A 24,506-nucleotide genomic window follows, 5' to 3' on the forward strand; every position below is an offset into this window, starting at 1 on the left:
CTCCACTTGGCGAGTTATTGTTTTTCTGGATTACAAAGTAATAAGGGGGAAAAAACAGCTTTAAAGATTTAAGAACTTCTGGCAAAAAGCTTAACAAGGAATTGAAGAAAAAAAATTTAAAACAGTTAAAGGGGATAGTTCTGAAAGATTACTTTTTAGTGAAAGTGCTTTTGAACAATTTCAACTAAATTAAGTTAGATAAAAGAACCCGACCTTCTTGGGAATGGGCTTTTTATTGTTAAAGAGCATAGACAAAAGAGTCCCTCTTTTGGGGGAGATGGGCGGTAATTAAATTTGAATAATAAATAAATAAATAAATAAATTGGTGGATTTTAAAAAATAGAAGATAAGCATGATATGAGCCAGACTGTGATCGTAACTATGGAGACGTGGATTGTGATGTTGACTGCAACTACAGAGTGCCATTAGAGATGAAAGTATTAAAGGCACAGGAAGACAAAAGACGGGGGGGGGGGAAGTGGGGGGAGCTTTTTCCTTTTCCCTTGTTTGAGACTCTTTCAGAATGGCAACCACTTGAAAACTGGCAAGAATGGAGGGGAGGAGGGGATTGTTAGAGCAACCTGCAGAGAAAGGAATTATGCCAGATTTGCTGCAGAAATTATTTGAACAAATGGGTAATAAGTTAGAAGCACTTGATACTAAATTGACAGCTTTTGAAAAAAAGATGGATGAAAGACTTGTAAAGATGAAAGAAGAGATGAAAGAAGTTTAAGATGGAAAGCTCTGTAAAGTAAATGTTCAGAGAGGTAAAACAAATTAATGACAAAGTAGAAATTTTGCAGAGCAAGACAGAATTCAGAAGAGAGCTGGAAAGAGAATTAGATAATTTGGTTCTAGTGGAATTGAGAGAGAAGGAATTTTGCTTGAGACTTGGAGCAATCCCAGGGGCTTCTGATGAAGATATTAGAGAAAAGATTATTACTGTAGAGTCTTGGCAAATTTTTTGGATTAGGAGGAGGAGGATACAAAGGCAGAAACGATAAAGTTCATGTAATGAAAATAGTTCTAATCATCTAATACAGGGTTCCTCAACCTTGGCAACTCTAAGCTGTGCGGATGTCAACCCAGAATTCTGGGAGTTAAAGTCCGCACAGCTTAGAGTTGGCAAGGTTGAGGAACCCTGATCTAATACCTTCTCCAACTCTTTAGTGAAAGAGCACATTGCATTCCAGAATTCTGTGTGTTTGCACATTAAAGAAGAAAATAGTCTTGGAAAATCTGTCCTGGCTAAGCAAAGACCACGCCGAGACGAGGAGAAAGTCTCTAGTATTTTATTTAACTGCTATTGTAGACAGAAAATCCTACCAAACTGAAGAAGCATGGGAAAACCCAGACAGATAAAACCCAAAACTCAAGGCAGGTCTGTTCTGGGTTTCTTTGAATGACAGCTCAAAGTCTCTAAACTACACATGCGTTTTCCCCCCTGGATAGGGGCCTCCTCCTGCTCACCATCTGTACTCATGACAAAATCCATATAACATTACACAGAGATTAGCATAAAAGATAAACTGTAATAAAACAGTACGGAATTAGATTTGGCAGTAGTTTGTATTGAAATATATTTATGTATATAAGTGTGTGTGTATGTATAGACACATACATACACAAACACACAACGGAATTTCATGAGTAAGTTCACAAGAGGGCCCTGGAAATTTATTCTCATTTCACTTTTGAGTGTTGTGATGGTGTACAATGGTCTATACATCCATTTTTCCTAGCTTCCAGAAGCCTGAATAAGAACAGGTAATGATTGATTGAGTGGCACAATTCAATACTAGGGCTCAGAAGTACTGTATTGAACTATATGAAATATTCTGCGTAATGCTTTATGAACCAATTGAAGTGCCCATCTGAACATACTGCTTAAAGCATCAAGCTGCTGTGTCCTCTTGAAGACTTAATGCCATTGCTTCAGGGGCTACTAATATCATGTGAACCTGTATGTACACACACAGAAGACAATTCTACCAGGATTGCCAGTAATGCACCTTCCAAATATTTTGCATAGATCTAATAAGTAACAAAGTATTTTATTTGTTGCATTTGTATCCCCTGTTTATTTAGAAGATCACAACAGTATACATAAGAATTTCAGTTATACCCCTATGACAACCCTCCAAGGTAGGTTGGGCTATAAAAGAATGACTGATCTAAAGTCACTCAGTGAACTCCATGTCTGAGCAGGGACTTGAGCCTGTGTCCTTCTAGTCCACATCCAGTACTTTAAGCAGCATACTATGTTGAACCTTAATAATGCATTTATGTTCTTATCCTAGATTATTGATAGAAGAAGAGACTGTCAACATGGAGTCTGTTTGGGAATGCGGTTAGTCAATATGTTATAATGATACAGTACAACTTGCATGGTGGTATGGAAGAAAAAAAACAAGATGAAATACCTTATTAGTGCTCTGGAAATAAAAGTATTCTACTGGACTATGCTAAGATCTATTAGAGTGAAAAGTTATTCAGTCTCTGGAGAACTTTAGGATGAAAAGTTGAAATCCAGCAATGTCTGATAAATAATTTGGGGACCCTCATGACTGCTGCAGAAGAATGGCTGTAAATTGGGTGTTCCATTATCTTTGGCTTTTGGCAGTTCTGGCAAGATGCACTGGTGGCCACAGCCTATTCTCATGTGAACCCATAATCCTGAGGATGTGCCAAGATCTTCCATACAATACCACATTTATGCCTAACCTTTTGAATCATTATGATCAACAAACAGCAGCTTTAGCAATGGAGGTAAGTATTTTCATTCAAAATATAAATAGTTAATCAAGATCTTCACTACAATTGTTCACAATTATCAGAACAGAGAAGAACATAAATGTGTTTGCTACCTTTATTCTGTTTGGGGGTATTCACAAAGCATGAAACCTTTATGAGGGGTCATCACATTTGATTATGTGTACTCTGGATCTGGGGGGATTTTTTTTTTTTGTATAAAATGGCTTTTTATATAATGAGTGATGAGAATTCCTTAAAATGAAAATATATAACATGTAGATAGATGTGGCTGTCATGGATTAGTGCTGTAACAGTAGATCTGGAACCAGCTTTATTCATATTTACTTTTAGTAAACATATGGTAGTTCTGCTCATGAGCAGTTTTTGATCTTGAAGAATTGTAAAGAGTTGAACAAGTACTCCCTGTGCTTTGATGGACGACATGTAACTGATAAAGTTGTTGGTGATCTTTACAAAACAAATATTTCTGTTCTTAAAATAATCTATTTGCAGCTGGAATGGAGGCTTTTTGGAAGGGGATATATTTTCATATGGGGTTGTAACTGAGGCTGCAAAGATTCTTCTGGAAATATTGATTATGAAAGTGCTGATGGGGAAGAATGTAGGGGAAGCATTGTTGTATGCCGTGAGAGAAAGAAAAAATATTAAGCTGCACCAGATGGGAAATGAAGGAGGTGTGGCTAGTACCTTACACCCTTTTTATTGTTCACTAATCACTTCTGCACTGTTTCCAAGAAGTGAGGGGAAATGAAAGAATCCAATTTCATTTCTTGTTTTTTCTGATACCTATAGCTGTTGTAATGTAGACCAATTCCATAAGCATTCTTTCTGTCCAAAATGAAGAGTGCAATCTGTAAGAGGTAAGGCAGGAACTACCTCTTTCCAAGCTAAAGAAAACAAGTAAACATATCTCATCCACTTTCCAAAGCTATCAAACACCTGCCAAATATATATTAATTTATAAAGATAGTTGGAAGAAGCCTAGATTTTAAATTCTGCAGCATAGTTGTATAAAGTCTCTGATTTCTTTGACTTGCAGTAGCCAGTTCAATGTAATGTTCAAGGCTTTATTCTTGTCTGCAATACTTCCAAATATTGCCTGGGTATCTTCTAAGTCTAGTCAGGAGCTGAATTAAAAGTTGCAAGTGTGGAGATTTGTGGTTTACTTCTGGCTCTAGGTGTGAACCCTGATGGAATTTAACTTCAGTAAAATGATGTCTCCCCTCCAGTGATACTTTATTTTGCCCTTCCTCCTTTAAGTTCCATGTGTATTCTCAGAATCAGTTCTGGAAGTTCAAAAGACCCTCTAAAGCAGAATTTAAGAATATTCAGTGGAGACATACACTACTGGATTCTGTTTAAAATCATTGGCCTATAGAAGGCTGATGACTGCACTTAGCGTCTTTGTCCTCACCCTTACAGGCCAGTATTATCTGCTGCATGGTACCCTGGTACCATGAGAATTACTACATTAGATCAAAATGAGGATACTCAGATGTAGATTAGATAAAATTATAAATGACATTCTTCTATAAAAATGTCCCAAACAATTTACAATATATAAACAGCAAAATAAACATTCTGAAAGAATATATTATCACCTACTCATCTAAGATATGGAAAATTTTCTGACTTTGCACTAACAGAATATAGAAGCTTTTTGGGGGGAAAATGTGCCTGAAGAATATGTATTTTTTTGTTTTTTCCCCTCCCATATTTAATTCCTTTTTTAAAAAAATTCTCACTCCATCTTCAAAATGAAATGTCACTCTGAAATTTGGGGATTTTACAAGAGGTAAGTACTAGGATTTGCCACAATAGTACTGTCATTTCATGTCAAACAATATTGGCTGTATGAAGTACCTTATTAGTACCTTATTAGTGCTTTGGAAATCAAAGTCAATATTGGCTGGTATTAAAAATGTACTGTTCACACTCATTGCAAAGCACTTTGTCACACACTATCAGCACCCCTTTAACTCATTTGCATTTTTTTCAGGGCTTGTATTTTCTGCAGGCTCAGGAAAAGATGCAGCATCTTTAAGGAGGTACTGATAGGTATGCCATGTATGCCCACATCTACTCTGAAGCAGCTTTTTGGCTTTGAATCCAAAGCAATCTACATGATATGATTTTATTATTCCAATACAGACAGAAGCTTGATTGCTTGTTATATCCTGCAATTTAGACAGACTCCCCCCCCCCCCACAAAGGTTCAGAGTTATTTCTAATTTTTTACTCATACTCCTTAAGCTTTGACTAATATACATTTACTATCTACTGGTTACAGTTTATTTTCCATCTTGTACACTTTTGTAGGTTTGTGTTTGCTTGTTGTCCCTTAAATTTTAATGATTATTTGAGGCTGCCAAAAAGCACCTCATTGCTTGAGAAAGTTAAGATGCTTTGTGGCTTCTTTATATAAAATGTTAGGGTTCCGGTATTGGTCCATTTGAGGTATCCAGTTTGTATAAGCAGAATAACTAGGAGCTGTCCAGCTGAAGAGCTGTCCACCTGCAGTTAGTACTGTGAACTGTTTATTTACCAAAAGAATAAAAAATACCTCTAAGCATGTTGTCTTTATTAGGAATGTGTGTTAATTGGTTGATACAGCTGCTTTGCTTTTTGCTTAATTCTTTTTAGTATTTTTATTATTTCTGGAACAGTTGGTTCCTTCCTCAATCATTACTCATGTTTTTTGCTTGTCTTGTGCTTTTATCAACTTCCTTGAGATATGTTATTCCATCTTTCATCTCACTCAGCAAGCTGATTGGAAGATGGTAAATGAAATATGGAGGTTTTATTCCAATAATATATATTTTTGAAGCAATTTCATATTTGAACATTCGCTTTGTTTTAGGGTCAACCAGTCAGATGCCTTAGTATTAATTGTACTAGTTAATACTAAGGCATCTCTCCAATTCAAAATGTAGGAGATACTTAACAGTATAATTATTGTGTTGAAGATCATGAGAAATATGCACTGTAATTTTTAAGTAACCCAGTGGAGTCCTACACACACCCCCACATACTATATTTTTTCAGTTCAAAGTGCTGATCTGAAATTATGATAAAGTATGGTTATGATGTCCAGTAAAATTTGAATAAAGGTGCTCCCATATCTTAGTTTAAGAAAATGTGATATAAAATATAGTACAAAAGGAATACATATAAGGTATTGGTAAAAGGAAAGTATTGGGTGCTTGACGGACTGGAAGCCGGAAGCCTTTTGAGTAGGAACTACAACCTCATCCCTTAGCAATAGCAATTGCTGCAGTCCCAGTCGCTCTCATTAACCAAATCCCACAGTTGTTAGGCGAAACAACTTCCTGCCAGCTTCCCACAACCAGCTGGGAAGCTGGCAGGAAGTTGCAAGTCTACGCTGGCAGGCAGGTAGGTGGCTGCTGCCAGGTGGGGGAGCAAGGGGATGAGTGGGGGAGGGTTGAGGGTGTCCAAGGGTGGATCGGGAAGAGTGCCAGAGGGTGCTCAAGAGGTGCGGCACAGGTTGGGAAGGTCCGCAAGAGAGTGAGGGGTTACACGAGAGGTGCAAGTCAGGTGCACGAGGGGGTGTGCAACAGGCATAACATGGGTGGGAGGGAGGACAAGGAAGGGTGCGAGGGGATGCAGGAGAGCGTGACACGGGTTGGAAAGGGCGCTTGAGGGTGCAAGGGAAGTACAGCAAGCGTCAGGGAGGGTGCGTGGAGGTGGGCAATGGCCAGCATGGCATAAGTGCAGAGGGGCTGGAGGGCAGTGCATGGGTGGGGAGACTTATCTCAGCAACCTTCCTTGCCAGAAAGTCAATGGGGAAGCCAGCAGGGAAGGTCACAAATGGCAATCACATGATTGCAGAGCACTGCAACCAGTCATAAATATGAATAATAATTTTCCATCATTTTTCTTTTAAGCTTTACATATGCACCTGAAATATCCCTAACTCCCCCCAAAAACCCACAAAGCTGCTAGGATAACTGGCTCTGCTCACTTAAATGATCAACCTATTCACTGTGAGCTTCAGTATAGAGAAAAAGAGAACCTTGCCCCCAGCTGTTCTCTAGGAACTCTAGACCCAGTACACATGACAGTGAGAGCTTACCTTTATTCAGACTCTAATCTGCTCAGTAGCTGATTAAAAGAAAGCATAATTGTTTCATGTGGGCTCCTTAAGCCTGCAAATGCCAGATTTCTGTCCGTTGCAGCAGTGGCAGCTCTGCCACTTGAGCATATAATTTTGCTGGTGGAAGGAAACAACTGAATTTATTCTGTACCACTTTTCAGGAGGAAGGGAACACTACACTCACAGGATTTCAAGCCTACCACAGGCCAAGTTTAGCCTAAAGTGTGAAAATGGTAGAGTCAAAGGGTATAATTTGGCTCATGAGAATCAGAACACCAACTTTTGTCACATAGGAACAGTTCTTTACTGAACAGAGAAAAGGTCTTGCTAATATCATATACACAGATATGGTATGGGAGATAGAGGCAAAGATACCATGAAATACACAATCATAAAACATATTACAATTACCTTTTAGGTGAGAAAAATATTCTCAATAGGTCTTCATCATAGCCTTTTTAATTTCCAGAGCTCTTGTTTCAGTTTGAAATGAAAAATAGGCTAAACGTGGTAGGTGAGATCAGACCTTTTAACTCTATTTTTATCCCTTGCTATTTAACATCACAGATACTAGAGTTCCTGATCTGTAAGGCCCCCACATTTGAACAGCTTGCTTATCTCTTAAGACTGCTTCCACATGGAAAACTACCAGCACTACAAATAAAAAGTACTAGACAACCTGTGACCTGTTGGGTCATCATTTCAGAGATATTTCCCTACCAGATTCCTCAATGCATTCAACAATGGCAGAGCTTCTAATATACTGGAAAAGTTCTTAAAAATTCAGGGAGACCCTCAGAGATGTATCTGCCTTGAAAGTAGCCAATGTTGAACTGAATAGCACAGTCAAACATCAGAAGCTAACCACAGGAAACGTTTTATGACATTTTGTATTATGTCTTAAAATGTTTAATGTAATTTTTATGTCATAACATGTGTTATAACATTTGCCAAATTTCAATTCCACGGGAGGGATGGGTCCTGGATTTTCGATGCATTCTGTAAGTTAGCCCATTTGAGGTACCTTGGTTGACAAGGTTTTGCCTTATGACGCATTGTTTTGCCCAGTTGAAGGTTACAGACAGAGTTTTAGTAGTATATAGATTGTGCATCTTTTCCATCTTTTCCCTGTTAGGTTGGAAATGGGAAAATGTGGGAGTTTCAGTGGAAGAATCTTCTGGAACTACAGTGAAACTCTGTGAATGAAAAACAGCAACGTTATAGTAAAAGCCTCATCTAGATTTTTCCTTAGTTATTAATCTCTTTAAAGCTCCAACCATATGACTTACCAGAATGGCAGAAAAAAAAAAGTAACATCAGGACAAACTGTTGAAGTGTTGCTGTAGATTTCAGGGGCAACATTGCTATTTCATAGTGTGCAGACCAGTTCTATGAAGAAGCAAGTTTTTTAAAAATTGTACCAGCGTAACTCCCTGATAAATCAGGGTAAAATTGATTTGTGTGTGTATTTGTCATGATTGTATATTTCATGGTATCTTTGCCTCTCTTTCCCATATCATGTCTGTGTATATGATATTAGCAAGACCTTTTCTCTGTTCAGTAAAGAACTGTTCCTATGGATACCAGCCTTTTGTGGTGTGACAAAAGTTGAAGTTCTGATTCTCATGAGCAAAATTATACCCTTTGACTCTACCCTTTTCACACTTTAGGCTAAGCTTGGCCTGTGGTAGGCTTGAAATCCTGTGAGTGCAGTGTTCCCATGGTAATGGGTATGGAAGTCTGAAAGGAGGGGGCAGACTGTGAATAGAACATGTCAGCCTTATTAATTTGAATGTGAATAAAAGAGGAAGATTCCTTGGAGCTTTATCTCCCTGTGCTGCAAGGCTCTATAATTAGTGGAAAGGAACTTTTTCCAGATTTGCTTATATTTTCTGTTTATTGATTTGGATGAAATGAAATTGTTCATGTCAAAGGCAGTGATCAACAACAACAACAAAGGCTTTAGATTAAACTATGTTTCTATTCAGTTTCTGGTCTTGCAAAGAAGCTTCCAACTGAAGTTCAGAATATATGCAGTTGAAAGGAGGGAGAAGCTTTGCTTGCCTAGACATGAGCAGTTGCCATGTATTCAAGAGGAATTTTCTATGAAAAGTTGAATTAATTTATATTTTATATATTATATAATTGTGAGCTAAAGAAATATGTATCCCATGTGAGAAAAGTGGGGGGTTGTGATTCTTAGGATTCTTTATATTTTGAAGTTTTCTTTTTTTCACTGAGGGAAAGAAGAAGGGTAAAGGAAGTAGAATATCATGCTATTCAGTCTAATCTGTTTAAAATTAATATAAGCATAGGCAAGAATCCTATTAAATGCAATTCATATTTATTAAAAGAGCAGAAGAGGTACATAAACTCTATCCTGACACTAGTTATAATGGAGCATAGTAATTAAAAATTAAAAGAGAAAAGCTGTTTTGCTCTGAATAAAGATCCTTTTGCCCTGTTATAGAAGCATCCTTTTCCTGCTAGCTGCCTCTATCTATCTATCTATCTATCTATCTATCTATCTATCTATCTATCTATCTATCTCCTTGCCTGATTTTTTTTAAACTTTCAAGCTAAAAAGAATTGTTATTAAAATATCTCTTTCTCTCCCTTACCCTCCGTAGGGTTGATCCTTTCCCCCATGAAACTTAACAGATTTTGTGGACCAATGCTGCTTCTATAAGAATTCTGTACTGTAACAATTTTTAAATTTTTAGTACACAGTATATTGCCCGTGGCTCCAAGTTAAAATCTGGTCATTGATTTAATCCTACTCCTATCACCTGCATTTAAAGTACTGAAAGAGAAAGAGACTGATAAAATGACTTTCTGCGTATAGATAGTTGCTAATTCAGAATTTGCATACTCTAATAATATGTATTCACTGGGAGTATTGGCAGTCTTGGGACTGCTGACAGCTTGTTTTCCAGTACTACTTATGTCTAGACAGTGTATAATAATATTGGAGTATGGGATTGAGATATTGCCTCACATCTGATTTGCATCCTTCCTCCAAGTAATTCTAAGTGCCATACGTGTCATCGCATCCTCTCAAAAATTCTGAAAAAGAATGAGCTAAGAGGTAATTTTCTTAAAGATTTTTTATCCTGCCTTTATTATTTTTACAAATAACTCAAGGCAAGAAACACACCTAATACTCCTTCCTCCTCCTATTTTCCCCACAACAATAATCATGTGGGCTCAAGGCCACCCAGTGAGTTTTTTTATTAGTCATTTCAGTCAAGATTTTCCTTCTAACCCAGTATTGTCACTATAATATTTTATTTGGTTATATGTGCAGTTGTATCATAACTGTTTTTAAAGCACACTGAGATCAGTACATACTTACTTCAACTGAATATTTTTGCATTTATGTCCTTTTACTTTCCCCTCACCCCTTTTCTGTGACTGTTTCACTTACCTAAGTTCTGTACCTAAAAATAGATACTTGGCTGAATACCTAAATATTTAATATTTGGCTGTTTAATTCTTAACATGAAAGTGAATTCTAGTTTACTACATACATTATATTGGCAAAGAAGGGTAGAATCTTTCATTCTTACGTTGAAATTATTTTCTACCCAGAGTAAGCTAACATTTTAGGTGTAACATTTGAGTTAGTTTTGACTGAATATAAAGCATTGAATGGTTGGGAGTGTAACTTTCCCTGGGAATCAAGTACTGCTAAAATGTAAGAAGTTAGGTTACAGCTTGAATATATATGAATATACATACACACACAAGGAGATTGTGAGTAAGGGCATAGTGTTTTCTTGTCTGGTGGGTATGCTTTATCAATGTATCTCATGAAAACGTATTGTTTTAGATATGTATTACAAAATGCAGATCAGCAGTATATAGTAGGCATCATGAAACTGATTAATTTATAGGTCTTATTATATACCTAAAATTACAAATTGGGAGAGGGTGTACCATGCTCTGGGCAGATGGGCAACATTCAGCTTGATATCACAAGTTGCACAGGTTACATTAGTCAGAAATAGCACAGTAAAAGGAGTTAATGTTAATGAATAAATTTTTAGGTAGGATTTCTCTGCTGTTTTTTCTCTGACATGTATAATACTTTACTTATTTTCCCAAAGCTATGCAAAGATTCTGAGATCTTTGATTTTGTTAAGTACAGTTCATCACAGTATACAGCATAGAATTTGGCTGTTTAAATATTGGCCCAGAGCTATTTACTTTTGTTTTCTTTTTATAGCCATTTCATCCTATGGTAAACCTTGACTGCTCCCGAGACTTTCGACCATTCCTGTGTGCTCTCTATGCTCCTGTTTGCATGGAATATGGTAGAGTCACCCTCCCATGTCGCAGAATTTGTCAACGAGCATTCAGTGAATGTTCAAAACTCATGGAGATGTTTGGTGTGTCTTGGCCTGAAGACATGGAATGCAACAGGTGAGCAAATCCTCAGGATCTATATTCATTAAATTACTACCTACATATGTAATGTTTTCAAGATCTATTTTCAGACTACATGATGTATCCCTCCCATATTTTCTTTTGATTGTGATATTTTCTTGGGAGTGAAACCAACTCTGAGCTTCCTGCTCTCATTATAAATATTCAAATATTCAAATTCAAAATATTCAATATTTTTCTTACTCACTTGGAGAGTTTTAAATTTGTTTTGAATCAACAGCCCCTCCTAAGCACAGTTTTGTCAGAGGGCTCACCACAAGCTCTGTTGAATGCTTTTGGAGGACATTGCTAGCATGCCTTTGCCAAAATTGAAAGCAACTTCTGCACAGGTGTACCACTTGCGTAGAAGCCTTTCTGACTTTGGTAAATGACAGATAGGAGTCAGGTATAAGCTTGAAACAAATTATGTCACCTTTTTATTTCAATGAAAAGAAACACATAACTTCAACAGTACAAATCTCTTTTCAAGGGAAATCTAAATCCTTTCAACCATGCCTACAGACTATTGCAGTCCAGTTGTTAGACTCTGGAATTAGAGTCTGAAAAAATATGATGTAGAATATTTGGTAGAGTAGAAAGTTATGTTGTATGAGTACTAAAACAAAAAGTCTTAAAAGAATGCAAATAGATTCTGAATGAAAAATACAGGAGCAAAAGTATAGGAATGCATCTACCTGTGTTATTTTGTATGTTTAAGTCAGGAAAAGTCTATCTTGGCTAGATATCATTGGATAAACAATGCATTGTGCTGGCTTTTACCAGCAATGCCTTTTGGCTAAAGGACCCTATGATATAAATTGTGTAATACAAAGTATTACAGATTTGATTTTGAAGCTTTTGTACTCTAAAATTGACTGTTTTCAAGAAGACAGAGAAAACTGCACAGTGCACATGGCAAACTCCAAAGGCTTACCTGGCCACAAAAATATACACTTTCTAACCAAACAGACAAAGCAACACAATAGATTTTTTCTATTATTCCTTCAAATGTTTTTAAGATGTGTGTTTGTTTTTCTAGGTTAGTTGCAAAAATCTCTTAGATTACTTACACAATAGATGCAGTTGACTAAATCTCATATTTTAACATGAAAAGAACAGTTGGTGAAGCTGGTGCTGATAGTTGGATAATTTGTATAAGAGTTTGATTTCTATACATAGACTCTTATGATTTAATCTGATTTCTTCTTATCATTTTTTAACACTTGAGCATTCCTCCAGATTGATTCTTTTTTTAAAGAATCAGAACAGGCAAAACAATACTTGCTTATATTTAAAAAATTATTACAAGTCCTTTGGTCTTGCTATTCTAGGTTCCCAGACTGTGATGAGCCTTATCCTCGTCTTGTTGACCTCAATTTAGTTGGGGAACCAACAGAAAAAGCACCAGTGGAAGTGCAAAGAGACTATGGTTTTTGGTGCCCTCGAGAACTGAAAATAGACCCTGATCTGGGCTACACATTCCTGCGGGTACGGGACTGCTCCCCTCCTTGTCCAAATATGTACTTTAGACAAGAAGAGCTCTCTTTTGCACGATACTTCATTGGTGTGATCTCCATTGTCTGCCTTTCCGCTACCTTGTTCACTTTCTTGACTTTCCTGATTGATGTCACAAGATTTCGCTATCCAGAGAGACCCATAATCTTCTATGCTGTTTGTTACATGATGGTGTCCCTAATTTTCTTCATTGGCTTTTTGCTAGAAGACCGGGTTGCCTGCAATGCCTCTGGCCCTGCCACATACAAGGCTTCCACAGTGACGCAGGGCTCTCACAATAAAGCATGCACCATGCTTTTCATGGTACTGTATTTCTTTACCATGGCTGGGAGTGTCTGGTGGGTAATTCTTACCATCACTTGGTTTTTGGCAGCTGTCCCAAAATGGGGTAGTGAAGCCATTGAGAAGAAGGCCCTCCTCTTCCATGCTAGTGCATGGGGCATCCCTGGAACCCTTACCATCATTCTCCTAGCTATGAATAAAATAGAAGGTGACAATATCAGTGGCGTATGTTTTGTTGGCCTTTATGATGTGGATGCCTTGAGATACTTTGTTCTTGCTCCTCTCTGCCTGTATGTGGTGGTTGGAGTTTCTTTGCTACTTGCTGGCATCATTTCTTTAAATCGGGTTCGTATTGAAATTCCCTTAGAGAAGGAAAACCAGGACAAGTTGGTGAAATTCATGATTCGGATTGGCGTCTTCAGTGTACTGTATCTTGTGCCACTCTTGGTTGTCATTGGCTGCTATTTCTATGAGCAAGCTTACCGAAGTGTGTGGGAGACAACATGGATTCAAGAACGGTGCAAGGAATATCACATACCTTGCCCTTATCAGGTAAGTGAGCCTATCTCTTAAGCCATTTCCTCATGGTCAATTCCTTATATTTCCCTCAAGGCAGAAAGCCATGGTTTTTTCTATAACTTTGGTACCAGTCTCCTGCAATATATTTATCAAGAAGAAACGCACTACCTGGTGTATTGTATGGGTGACTAGAAATATGACTTAGAAGAAACCCAGTTTTAAAAAACGAAATGAAATTGTGAATGTGAATTTTTAGAAAGTGTGTCCTTCAAAGGAAATAGAATCAATTGGTATTTTTAAAAAACCTTTGTATTACTTTAAATGCACTGAAATAAAAAGTCCTACAGTTAAAAAATAGGGATAAATATCATTTCCCTTATTAAAACAACTTAAATTCACTAGGCACTAAACATACCCGTATATGGAATCGCACACAATACTTGCCTGTGGGTTTACAGTGAGAAGATATGACACCAAAGCACTTGCCAAACATGAAAAATGAACAAAAGAACACATTGAACATGCCAAATGACTGTTTGGTGGCTGAGGGAATTGCATACCAGTATGAAATGGAGAGGGTGGTTAACCGAACAGAAGCGATCTTTATTATAGTATCTTGAATGGAGCCCATTCAGAGGGGATGAACTTTAATTGCTTTGCTGTTAAATTTCTCTTCTTTTAAGCCTATAAAATGCTGTTATGAGATGCTAGATAAGATTCAGAAATAGTAGCTCTTTCTTTTTGTGTGTATCTCACAAGGCCATATTTAAAAAAGGTCATGTGTGATAGATTTCCAACTTTGACATTCCAGACTCCAACCAACCAGCACATCTTGCTTGCATGTTCTGTCAATTTCAGATTGAACTTGACCATAAAACTTGTCAACCTCCTCTTCTAGTTTAGTATACCAACCTAATAAGTTGCATATCTTATAAAATGCTGTAGCCTTTTGTGGCTGGAATTCGTAGGACATGGTATCAAAAGGATACTTCTGACACAGTCAAAAGGAACTGTATTCAGCCAGTAGTAGTCGATAATCTATATATCTTGTCATTATGAGTCGGAAACAACTTGATGGCTCATCATCACCATCAGTCAGTATTATTCCTTGTCCCTTTCTTTAGTGGCTTCTTCCATTGAACTTTAATTCTTATGCCAATAATTCTTAGCAAATTATTGAAGTTTCTACAGCAGCAACTGCCTCTTAGCTGACACATGAGAGCAGCTGTTTTGCAAAAGCACAAATACAAATTAGATCAATTATCTATCTTCAGAATTACATAATGGTCATTTTATTCTTCAACATTGTAGGAGGAGAGTCACATTAATCTATGGTAGTCAAAAATCAGAAGGAGCCTTGTGGCAGCTTTTCAGAGTAACACATTTTTTTTAAAAGCCACAATTTTTATGAGCTACAGTCACTTCAGCAGATGCTTAAAGTAACTAAACCCTTTCTTTGCTTTCAAAAGAGCTGCTGTGGTTTACCCCAGGTATATACAGGTCTACCTGTAAGCAGTGGTTGAAAATTAGCAAGAATATTGTAATGATTGCCTACCCTAACAGAGTCAGACTCACAAGCAGGTACTCAATGATATCTGATTTATTGTGAGAATAGTATGCAAATACAGAGAAAGCTGAGAATGAATAAAAGCGTGCCAAATACAAACTAAAAACCCTCGGCTCAAAACGTAATCCCTCCCCTCGCCCAGCCGTAGCAAACTTCCCCCCCCCCCCCAGGTGCTGTTAACCGTTTTCTACCAATCCTGGGAAAGTAACCTTGAACACATGAGATAACCCAACCACATTCCAAACCAACAGCCAACAGATAACTCCCCGAGATGGAATCCTCCTCCCAGATCAAACACGTATCAGGTAAATGACATGCGAAACATTACGATGTACCAGGAACATTGGAACGGTGAACATGACAAATATGTTCACTGTTAATATTCAGTTTAAATAGGGGAAATGGTAGAAAAATGAAAATGTATAAAATCAAGTATTGTTTAGTAGACAATAATTGGCTGGCTTTGCATAACATGTTAAGCAAGGAACCATGTCTTACAAACCACACATTGTCAAATCACATACTAAGCCAAAACCAAACAAACCACATTATGGCTTAGGATAGTGTATATGAAACCAGTATGTGTCTTGCTTAAAATATAGATTATATTGGCCTATTTTGTTTATTCCCATCACTAGATCTGGGGTGGTCCTTGGGTATACTCCTTTTAACTATGTGGAATAGCACACAGGTGAAGAAGGGTCCTACAGATTACTTGAATTTGAATTATTTTATTTATTATCACATTTATATAACCGCCCATCTCGCAGTAAAGTGAATTTAGGAGGCTTACAATAAAAACAATCAAAATCCAAATGTTAAAAACTATAGTTAAGAGACATCAACAATATTATTAATAACAAGTTAGTAGAGAGAACTGATGTTAAAAAACAATGCAGCAATCTCATCAAATCACCATCTCCTGGAGATCTCCAGGCCTGCTGACACATGTTTTAAGGGATTTCTGGAGGGATGTCAAGGATGTTCTGTAGGGTGGGTGCCATGACAGAAAAGGCCCGTTTTCTGGGTCCTGCCAGATGAAACTCTTTCACAGACAGGACTCAAAGCATACTTATTCTGCCAGACCTGATGGGATGGGCAGATATAATTGAGTGGAGGCGGTCCCTCAAATAACCCAGCCTCATGCCATGAAGGGCTTTAAAGGTCAAAACCAGCACCTTGAATTGGACCCAGAAACAAACTGGCAACCAATGCAGCTTGTGAAGCAGAGGTGTAACATGCACTGTTCTAGGGGCACATGTAACTGCCCAAGTTGCTGCATTTTGCACCAGCTGAAGCTTGGGGACACTCTTCAAGGGCAGCCCCATGTAGAGTGCGTTACAGTAGTCCATTTGGGAAGTGACCAGGGCATGAGTAACTGTAAGCAGAGCCTCTCAGTCCAGGAACAGGTGCAACTGGCACTCAACACAAAGCTGTACAAAAGCCCTCCTAGCCATGACTGCCACCTGTTCTTCAAGCAGGAGTCGCGAGTCTAGGAGGACCCCCAAGTTGCATACCGTGTCTGTCTGTGGCAGTCCAACCCCATCAAGTACCAAAGATGCAATAGTCCCTGACCCAGAGGACCCAAAAACCCAAAGCCACTCAGTCTTGCCAGGGTTCAGCTTGTTCCCCATCCAGGCCCCCACAGCCTCCAGGCACCAGGATAGGACATCAACAGTGTCACTTCAGTTGCCAGGGGCAGAAAGGTATAATTGGGTATCATCAGCATAGGCTGGCTGGCAGATGGTTTTTCTCTTGAAATGGAGCATCTTGGTCCAAACAAGGCAAACTACAGTATTTGACTCCAAAGACCATTCTTTTTTTTCTGTATAGAGGCATTCTCCAGGGATAAATATTTAAAGAATCTCAGATTATAGTTGTTCACTTTCTCTCACCATCTGGTCTGTTATATTTTGTCATTTAAATTAGTGATAAATGGCTAAAGGAAGCAGCTGCAATTTGAAATTAGAGAAATCAAAAGTTCTCAACAAACAACCCTAGTTTTTAATGGCTACACATGCTGCACAGCATCAACTGCGAAAATAGAGGTCAAAGCAGCACTGCATTTTTAAGTGAGTTTCTATCCCATCATGTCAACAGGGGTCAACAGTCACTTCATTATCTAACCATTGCTTGGCACCCCTCTCTAACATCTTCAGTATCACATTGTCTTGGAGCCATAAGTGATTCAGATGATATTTGACCACACCAGAAAAGCCTCCAGATTTAACTTCTCTGAAAGCTTTATGCTGACAGTCCAGCTCTCTCTATTTCAAGAACAGGAATGATGTTTACCACATATTGCTTAAGCACAACAATAAAGCATTATCAATGAGAAGCTTGCCAACAAGGTATCCATGTACTGTAGGTCTTTTTGTAGTACCACGTGAACAACTGCCTTTTCCTTACTAATTTGATACCATTCTTAATCCAGCAACAATTGCTAAATTAATTGTACAAATTAATAATGAAGGTGTTGGGAACATCATTTCAGGAGAACAAACCTTTTTCTTATGCCTTTCATAGAGGGATTTTAGAGATTTTGCTGTATATGGTGCTATTGCCAAAGATAGAAACCATTCAGCCAACTCTTGCTACGTAATCTTGTACCTGAGTTTATGGTTATCTAAATGCAATCCCACTTCCAGCCTCTGCTCCACAGTATTTTCTATCCTTTACTAGCAAATTATGTTTATCAATACTGCATTCCCAGAATAGCTTGTAAGAGAATAAAAATAGCCTTAAATAAAACCATCACAGTTAAACCATCAGTGCTTAAAATAATAAATACAAAAATTAAAGTTCATTTTAAAAGTAAAAAAGGCAAAATGGCATACAATATTGTAAATGGGCAGGAAGTATTTTTCTTTGGCATTTACTATTCCATCCACTTTGGCTCATAGGCATGTTAGAGTGGACCTGATTTTCACATATGAGAATGAAAGTTGCAACGGTGACTGTAAAAGTGCACTTTTCCAACATATGATAAAGGACTCTTTTAAAGTTGTTAATCTCAAATTGTGTCCCTGTAAAATTCACAGCTTTTCAACAAATAATTATCATAGGGAGCATCTTATTCATTATTAGATCTATATTCCATCTTTCACCTGGGAATTTAAAATGATGTCCATGAAGATCTCCCTTTATTTTATTCTCTAAGAACTTTGTGAGGTGGGTTAGGTTGAGGGACAGATATTGGTTCAAACTGAGTTCCATGCTTGAGTAGGAACTTGAGCCCCAGCATACCTGGTTGCAATCCAAAACCTTATATTGCCTCTTGTGTTTTCAGATCATCAAAGAGAATATCTGGTGGTAATACAAAATCAGTGTGTCTTTTCTCCAGAATGTTATATATTCAAAGCATAACTTCACTATGCTCATAATTTTGCATAAACTAGAAGTAGAACTCTGTTGGTAACCTTTTGGGAATTCCACGCCTGAAAACCCCTGTAATAAGATGGGTGGGATATGCCACAAACTCATATATGCACATCCATTTTCAATGCATGAGCTATGTCCTTCAATCCTTCAAATATGTGCATTCCAATAGTTAACAAGAACATCACCCCTTCCCCTCCATTCAGTAACCAGGGCTGAAAAAAGCCTTCTACTGGTATCAGTGGAAAACTTTTTCAAGCCTAATCCTGGGCTGGATTGCTGATTTAAGGATATAGTGCTGGGGGAGTTTAGTCTTCCATCCCAAACTGACTCCTAAACTGTCCTCATATTACAATCTAGCCTGAAAAAAAGGCAGTTCTTAGATGCCAGATTTGGTCTTGTGACTGTACACTTCTTGTCTGTTTATTCTGAATATCTTTATCGTGTCTTTCTACTGGTGTTGGAGAGGAGGTCTGGAGCAACATGATCTGGCTACTCCCAGCCACCCATGACTAAACAGAATCAGCTGTTTCTGCATGATTATTCACATATTATTCCAGTAAAAGCTGACAGAAGCAGTTTCTGGATACAGAATTTGAGATTCTCTTGCTGATTTATGAAAGTTATTTGAGGAACATGAGGAAATTCTGTTTTACACTGATGTTTCTCTGTGGTCTGATCTGTACATCATGCTAAGCTGTAATGAGTTTGGGCTTTGGCTTAGCAGCATAATGTGCTATATGCTACTCAGGCCACCATGATATGTCAAAAAAAAAAGCTTGGTTTACGTTTTGTTCACACATAATGCAATATATTATTGCACTGATTTAAAATCAATCCATTTGGATTTTGTAACTATGGAAATCAAATGCCTTTGTGTTTGTCTATAGCAGTTATTTTTAAATGACTTAGTACCTGGAATTGTGCCTGTGCACCATTTGCCTCCTTGTTGTTCTTGCCTCTTTTCTACAGGTTACCCAGATGAGTCGGCCAGACTTGATTCTCTTCCTTATGAAGTATCTGATGGCTCTCGTAGTGGGAATCCCATCAGTCTTTTGGGTTGGAAGTAAAAAGACTTGCTTTGAATGGGCCAGCTTTTTTCATGGGCATAGGAAAAAAGAGTGAGTTGAAGTCCATATGCTTGAAAGGTGGCTATGCTGGGGAAGGCTGAAATATAGGAGAGGCCAAATCTGCTTTTTCTAGTTGGTATGTCAGCCAAAGTCCATAAATGTCATTCCTGGCTACTGCTGTCACCTGTGCTTTCAGAATTAAAATGCATCCAGAAACACCTCCTAACTATAAACTTGATTTTTAGGAGGTATGGAACTCTATCCAATATTAGTTGAATCCCTCTGTCCAGGACACAGATTTTCCATTGAGTTTACTTCCTGGATTTTCAGCTTGTTTCCCCTCCTCAGTTCCAAAATTACCTGTCTGGGATTTTTAGGTTAAAAACAGAGATCAGGTTGCCATACATTGCAGCCCAAAACTGAAGGTGACTTTCCCTGGCAATTTTATGTACTGTAAATGTTAACGGTACAGGGAACAAAGCAGAACTTAGTGGGAGCCCATAGATCAAATAATAAGTTGCAAAGCAAACTTGTCCCTGCATCACTTGACAGAACTGATTAGTCAGGTACAGTTAAAGGCCCCGTAATACCATGACTCAAAGCTTATTATTATATTGGTTAGGTGGAGTAAATAAGATGGCAGAAACTACAGTTATGCCCAAGGACATAATAACTTATACCTCCATGTCTTTGGTAGGAGCAATATTCTGGGAATGATGCTGTGCATCTGCCTTAATTGTAGTGGTAATTTTTAACCATTTTCAACCTGCCTGCCATGCATTCTCTTAACAATACAGATACAACAGAAATGTGCACTTCTGAATTCATGCAATATGGTCAGAGCTTTTTTTGTTGCCTAGCTTCTTCTACATGCTGCTGCTTCCATTTGTCTTTTGGTGTTAAACTGATTGTTATTCACCAGGGTTGTTAATGAGAGCCGGCAAGTGCTTCAGGAACCCGACTTTGCTCAGTCTCTCTTGAGAGATCCAAATACACCCATAATTCGCAAATCCAGAGGCACTTCCACCCAAGGGACTTCTACCCATGCCTCCTCTACACAATTGGCTATGATGGATGACCAGCGAAGCAAAGCAGGCAGTGTGCATAGCAAAGTCAGTAGCTACCATGGCAGCTTGCATAGGTCACGAGATGGCAGGTGAGGAGATTAAAATATTATCCTGCAAAGTGCAAATTCATATTAAACCCAGGACAGAATGAATTCAAGAGAAATGATTGAGTAGAAGTTCCTAATGATAACAGTTGTATGCAATTGTTCTCCTTTCCACAGACCCTCATTTGAAATAAAGTCTAGCAAGTGGTTGGTTTTCTAGGGCTTAAACTATCTTTCCCTAGTCTGGTATGTTCCTAATGTAATGATATGACACAACCTGGAACCAGTTCATGTGTATGTCTGAAACATACCTAGAGGACATCATATTGAGGAAGTCAGCCTTTGAGCTTCTGTTATAGGATCTCTCCTCTTTGAGAGAAATTCAGTGCAGATTAGGAGGTCTAAAGCTCTAATTCTTGGCAATTCCATTCTATAATATATTCAGTGATACATAATTATACACTATTTAATAAGGACATTGGTGCATAGAACATTTTGTCACCATTCCAAAATGCATGTTTTATATCATTTATTTATCCTTCTAGCCAGTTGGTTACTAAATATGAACTAATTCCAGATTTAATCATACAGCAGTAGAACACCCTCCAGCATAACTCATGCAGAAAATTCTGGGATTGCAGATTGAAATCTACACTTCTGGAGGGCAACCAGGTAGTGAAAAGCTGGAATGGACTAAACCATTGGTGAAATGGCTGTCAATGGTGCGTTTCGAAGACACCATTTCTCAGTCCAGCCATATTTGTGGACCATCATCCTGTTTCTAACCTCTCCTTTTCAGGGAAGTTTGCAGAGAAGATAGTGGTGGCTCAGCTAAAAAAGGCCCTAGAGGAAACGGATATTTAGGTCCCTTTCAGTTAGGTTCAGACTAAGGCAAGTGACAGACAGCATTGGTCACTCTGTGGATGGCCTGTCCTTGAAGGAGGCTCTCTTAGTTCTATTAGACAGATCATGGTATTTTACTGGACTACCTCTAGGGGTTGGGAGTTGAAGATTTCACTTATACCACAGTAGGCAGTTCCAGTTAGTTTTGTTGGGGGAGAAGCAGTTGGGCTGATGGGTGCTATAGCATGAGTTACTGCAGGGCTCATCTCTTCCTACTCTACTTTCTAACATCTATAAGAAGTTGCTGGAAGAGGTCATCTATTAGTTTCGCAATATACTGATGATACTCATCTTTACATTGTACCCCAGACTGAATTGGAGATGTAGTAATCTCAACCCTGTGTTTGGAGAGAGAGAAACAAAGAGTTGGTATTTGCCCAGAAATGTTTGCATAATGGTTCCATCTACAACTATGGGTGGGGTAGCCCTTCTCCTAAAGGAGCTGGTTCTCAACTTGGAGGTGGACTCCATGGCCAGGCAGGCATTCACCCAGCTGAAATTGGTGCACCAATTTCTGTCCTACTTGGACCAAGCTGCTCTGGCAACAGTGACTAATGTGCTGGTCACCATACAATTAGGCTATTATAGCATACTTTATATAAGGCGGTCTTTGAAAATGATTCAGAAGCTTTAATTGATACAAATTGCAGTGACCAGGCTGCTAGCAGGTAAGTGCTACTATCTTGGTATTACACCAATTCATTGGTCACTATACTGTTTGCCAATAGGCTTCTTGGTCTAGTTCAAAGTGCTGATTTGGCCTTTAAAGCTCCATATGGCCTGGCTCCAGAGTACCTTAGGGAACATCTCCTCCAAACAGCTTTTGCCTTGTCCATGCATGCGTGCAGGGAAGGGACATCAAGAGTTTTGTCCCCTTGAGAATTCAGACAATCATTTCCTGTTATGACCCTCATGCTTTGGCCTGTGAGTTTTCTGGAAGAGAAAAGAGTGTTTATCTGGATGGTCGATATACATGAGCACTGTTATTTTCATTTTCGTTTTTGTTTTTATTTGTATTTGTATTACTCATTCTGTTTTATATTTTTATCTTATGTAAACTGCCCAGGAGTCACGATTGAGCTGGGCAGTATTAAAGTATTTGAATGAATAAATAAATAAAATAACGGAAAATAACGGTAATGATTTTAAAAGGGAAAGAGATAAATTCATGGAGAATATGGTTATCAGTGATCACCAATTCCGCTGGCTATGTTATATTCAGAGTAAGGGTCAGCATTCCTTTGTTAAGGAGCAGAAGTGAGTGGAAAAAAACTGTTGCCCTCATATTCTCATTATGGGCTTATATGACATCTGATAGATCATTGTGAAATACAGAATGATGACCTAGATAGGCATTTGGCCTCATCCAGCAGGCTTCTTACAGTTAGATTATCCATAGTTAACTTGTCCCTCAGTGAATATAACTAAGTATGCTTAAAACTAGAACCAAAATATTACATACAAGTAAAAAGTAGTAAACTATGCTAAGATATTTTTACTGAAAACTGATAGCCCTACAAATGGAAATGCTTGATTAAACTGGGGGACATCTGAGTTTTGCTTATCTAATTTATATATTTGGGGGATTATTAGATAATATTTGAATGTTTTCAATGCATACATGTCTGTGTTACTAAAACAGATAAGTCTTTATGAATTAGATATACCCCCTGCAGTTACCGTGGCATTGAAGATCGACTACCTCATGGCAGTATGTCCCGACTGACTGACCACTCCAGGCATAGCAGTTCCCACCGGCTCAATGATCAGTCACGTCACAGCAGCACGAGGGACCTCAGTGGAAATCCAGTAACTCATATAACTCATGGCACCAGCATGAACCGAGTTATTGAAGAGGATGGGACCAGCGCTTGATCTGCACTACTTTTCCCATCTCACACATAATTTTAAATGAACAGTATTCATTTCTTATCAGAATAATGTATCGGTTTTTATCCCCCCTTATCAGTCAGAATGGTACCCAATTTGGTCACTGCCTTTTCCTGTAACTCAACGTTTCTTAGAAAGATTGCCTCTAAGCAAGTATGATGTTGATCAAGTCTATAAGCTAACTGTTGATGCATTTAGGATTACTTACTATATTTATTTGTTGATGTTTTCCCCCAAATCTCTTTTTAAAATCCTTATGCATCTATAACAGTCATACTATGAAGGCCCTATGAAAAGATCCCCAAATTAGAAAACTGGGTTTGCTTTTTTGTGAGGGGAGGGGGAGACATCTGTTTTGCATTTTTTCCCATTCTAATTAAATAATAAATTAGTTATTCTCCTGCAGCACAGAGGGTAGGCTGCATATTAAAAACTGTACAGAGGGCATCGGTAGGGAATTGCCAAAAGCTTGTAAGTAAATACACTGGAAATGCAGCAAAGGGAAAAATGAGCAGAAGTCCTACAGAATGGTGTTGGCTCTTAAGTTAAATTGCTGGTCTTGATGGGGGAGGGGGAGGGGAGGGAGGGGATCAACATTTGGTGTAAAGTTTCTTGTGTTGTTTGTGCTTTGGTAGAAAATATTCCAATTTCCTACTTGTTTTCAAAGAGAAGAAGGGAAGTGGGGTTGGTTCTTAATTACCAAACTGAATTCAACATCTTCAAAATCCTCACTGGATAGGATAGAAATTGATTTCTTAATATAGCTACTTTTTCAGTCCCTAGAAATATTAGAAAAATTCCCCCATGCCTCAACCCTTTCAGCATCAGTGTCTTGAACGGTTCTTGCTGTATCTGGGGCATTTTTGGGAGGACCTCTATTAGCATCAAGGAGTCTGAGATTTTTTTTGAGAGGAAGGGCAAGAAGATCCATAGGTTAATATGTACTTTAAATAA

The 24,506-nt window shown here is 38.2% G+C and overlaps 1 protein-coding gene across 3 annotated transcripts in view; it reads left to right on the forward strand.

Moving 5' to 3' along the window:
• The window catches only part of FZD3 (frizzled class receptor 3), a 37,050-nt gene extending 12,936 nt beyond the window's left edge, over positions 1 to 24,114 (forward strand). For 2 of the 3 annotated variants that reach the window (XM_063300508.1, XM_063300516.1), the window contains 6 exons: positions 2,301 to 2,769; positions 11,118 to 11,314; positions 12,649 to 13,666; positions 19,551 to 19,699; positions 20,571 to 20,804; positions 23,324 to 24,114. In XM_063300508.1, coding sequence (XP_063156578.1) covers positions 2,581 to 2,769; positions 11,118 to 11,314; positions 12,649 to 13,666; positions 19,551 to 19,699; positions 20,571 to 20,804; positions 23,324 to 23,537 — 2,001 coding nt within the window. In that variant the 5' untranslated portion in view covers positions 2,301 to 2,580 and the 3' untranslated portion in view covers positions 23,538 to 24,114. Of the gene's footprint in view, positions 1 to 2,300; positions 2,770 to 11,117; positions 11,315 to 12,648; positions 13,973 to 19,550; positions 19,700 to 20,570; positions 20,805 to 23,323 lie in introns of those variants that run through there. The other variant, XM_063300525.1, reaches the window with a different exon arrangement.
• Positions 24,115 to 24,506: the final 392 nt, after the last annotated feature.

The sequence above is a fragment of the Candoia aspera genome, chromosome 1, assembly GCF_035149785.1.
Source record: "Candoia aspera isolate rCanAsp1 chromosome 1, rCanAsp1.hap2, whole genome shotgun sequence".
Classification (NCBI taxonomy): Eukaryota; Metazoa; Chordata; class Lepidosauria; order Squamata; family Boidae; genus Candoia; species Candoia aspera.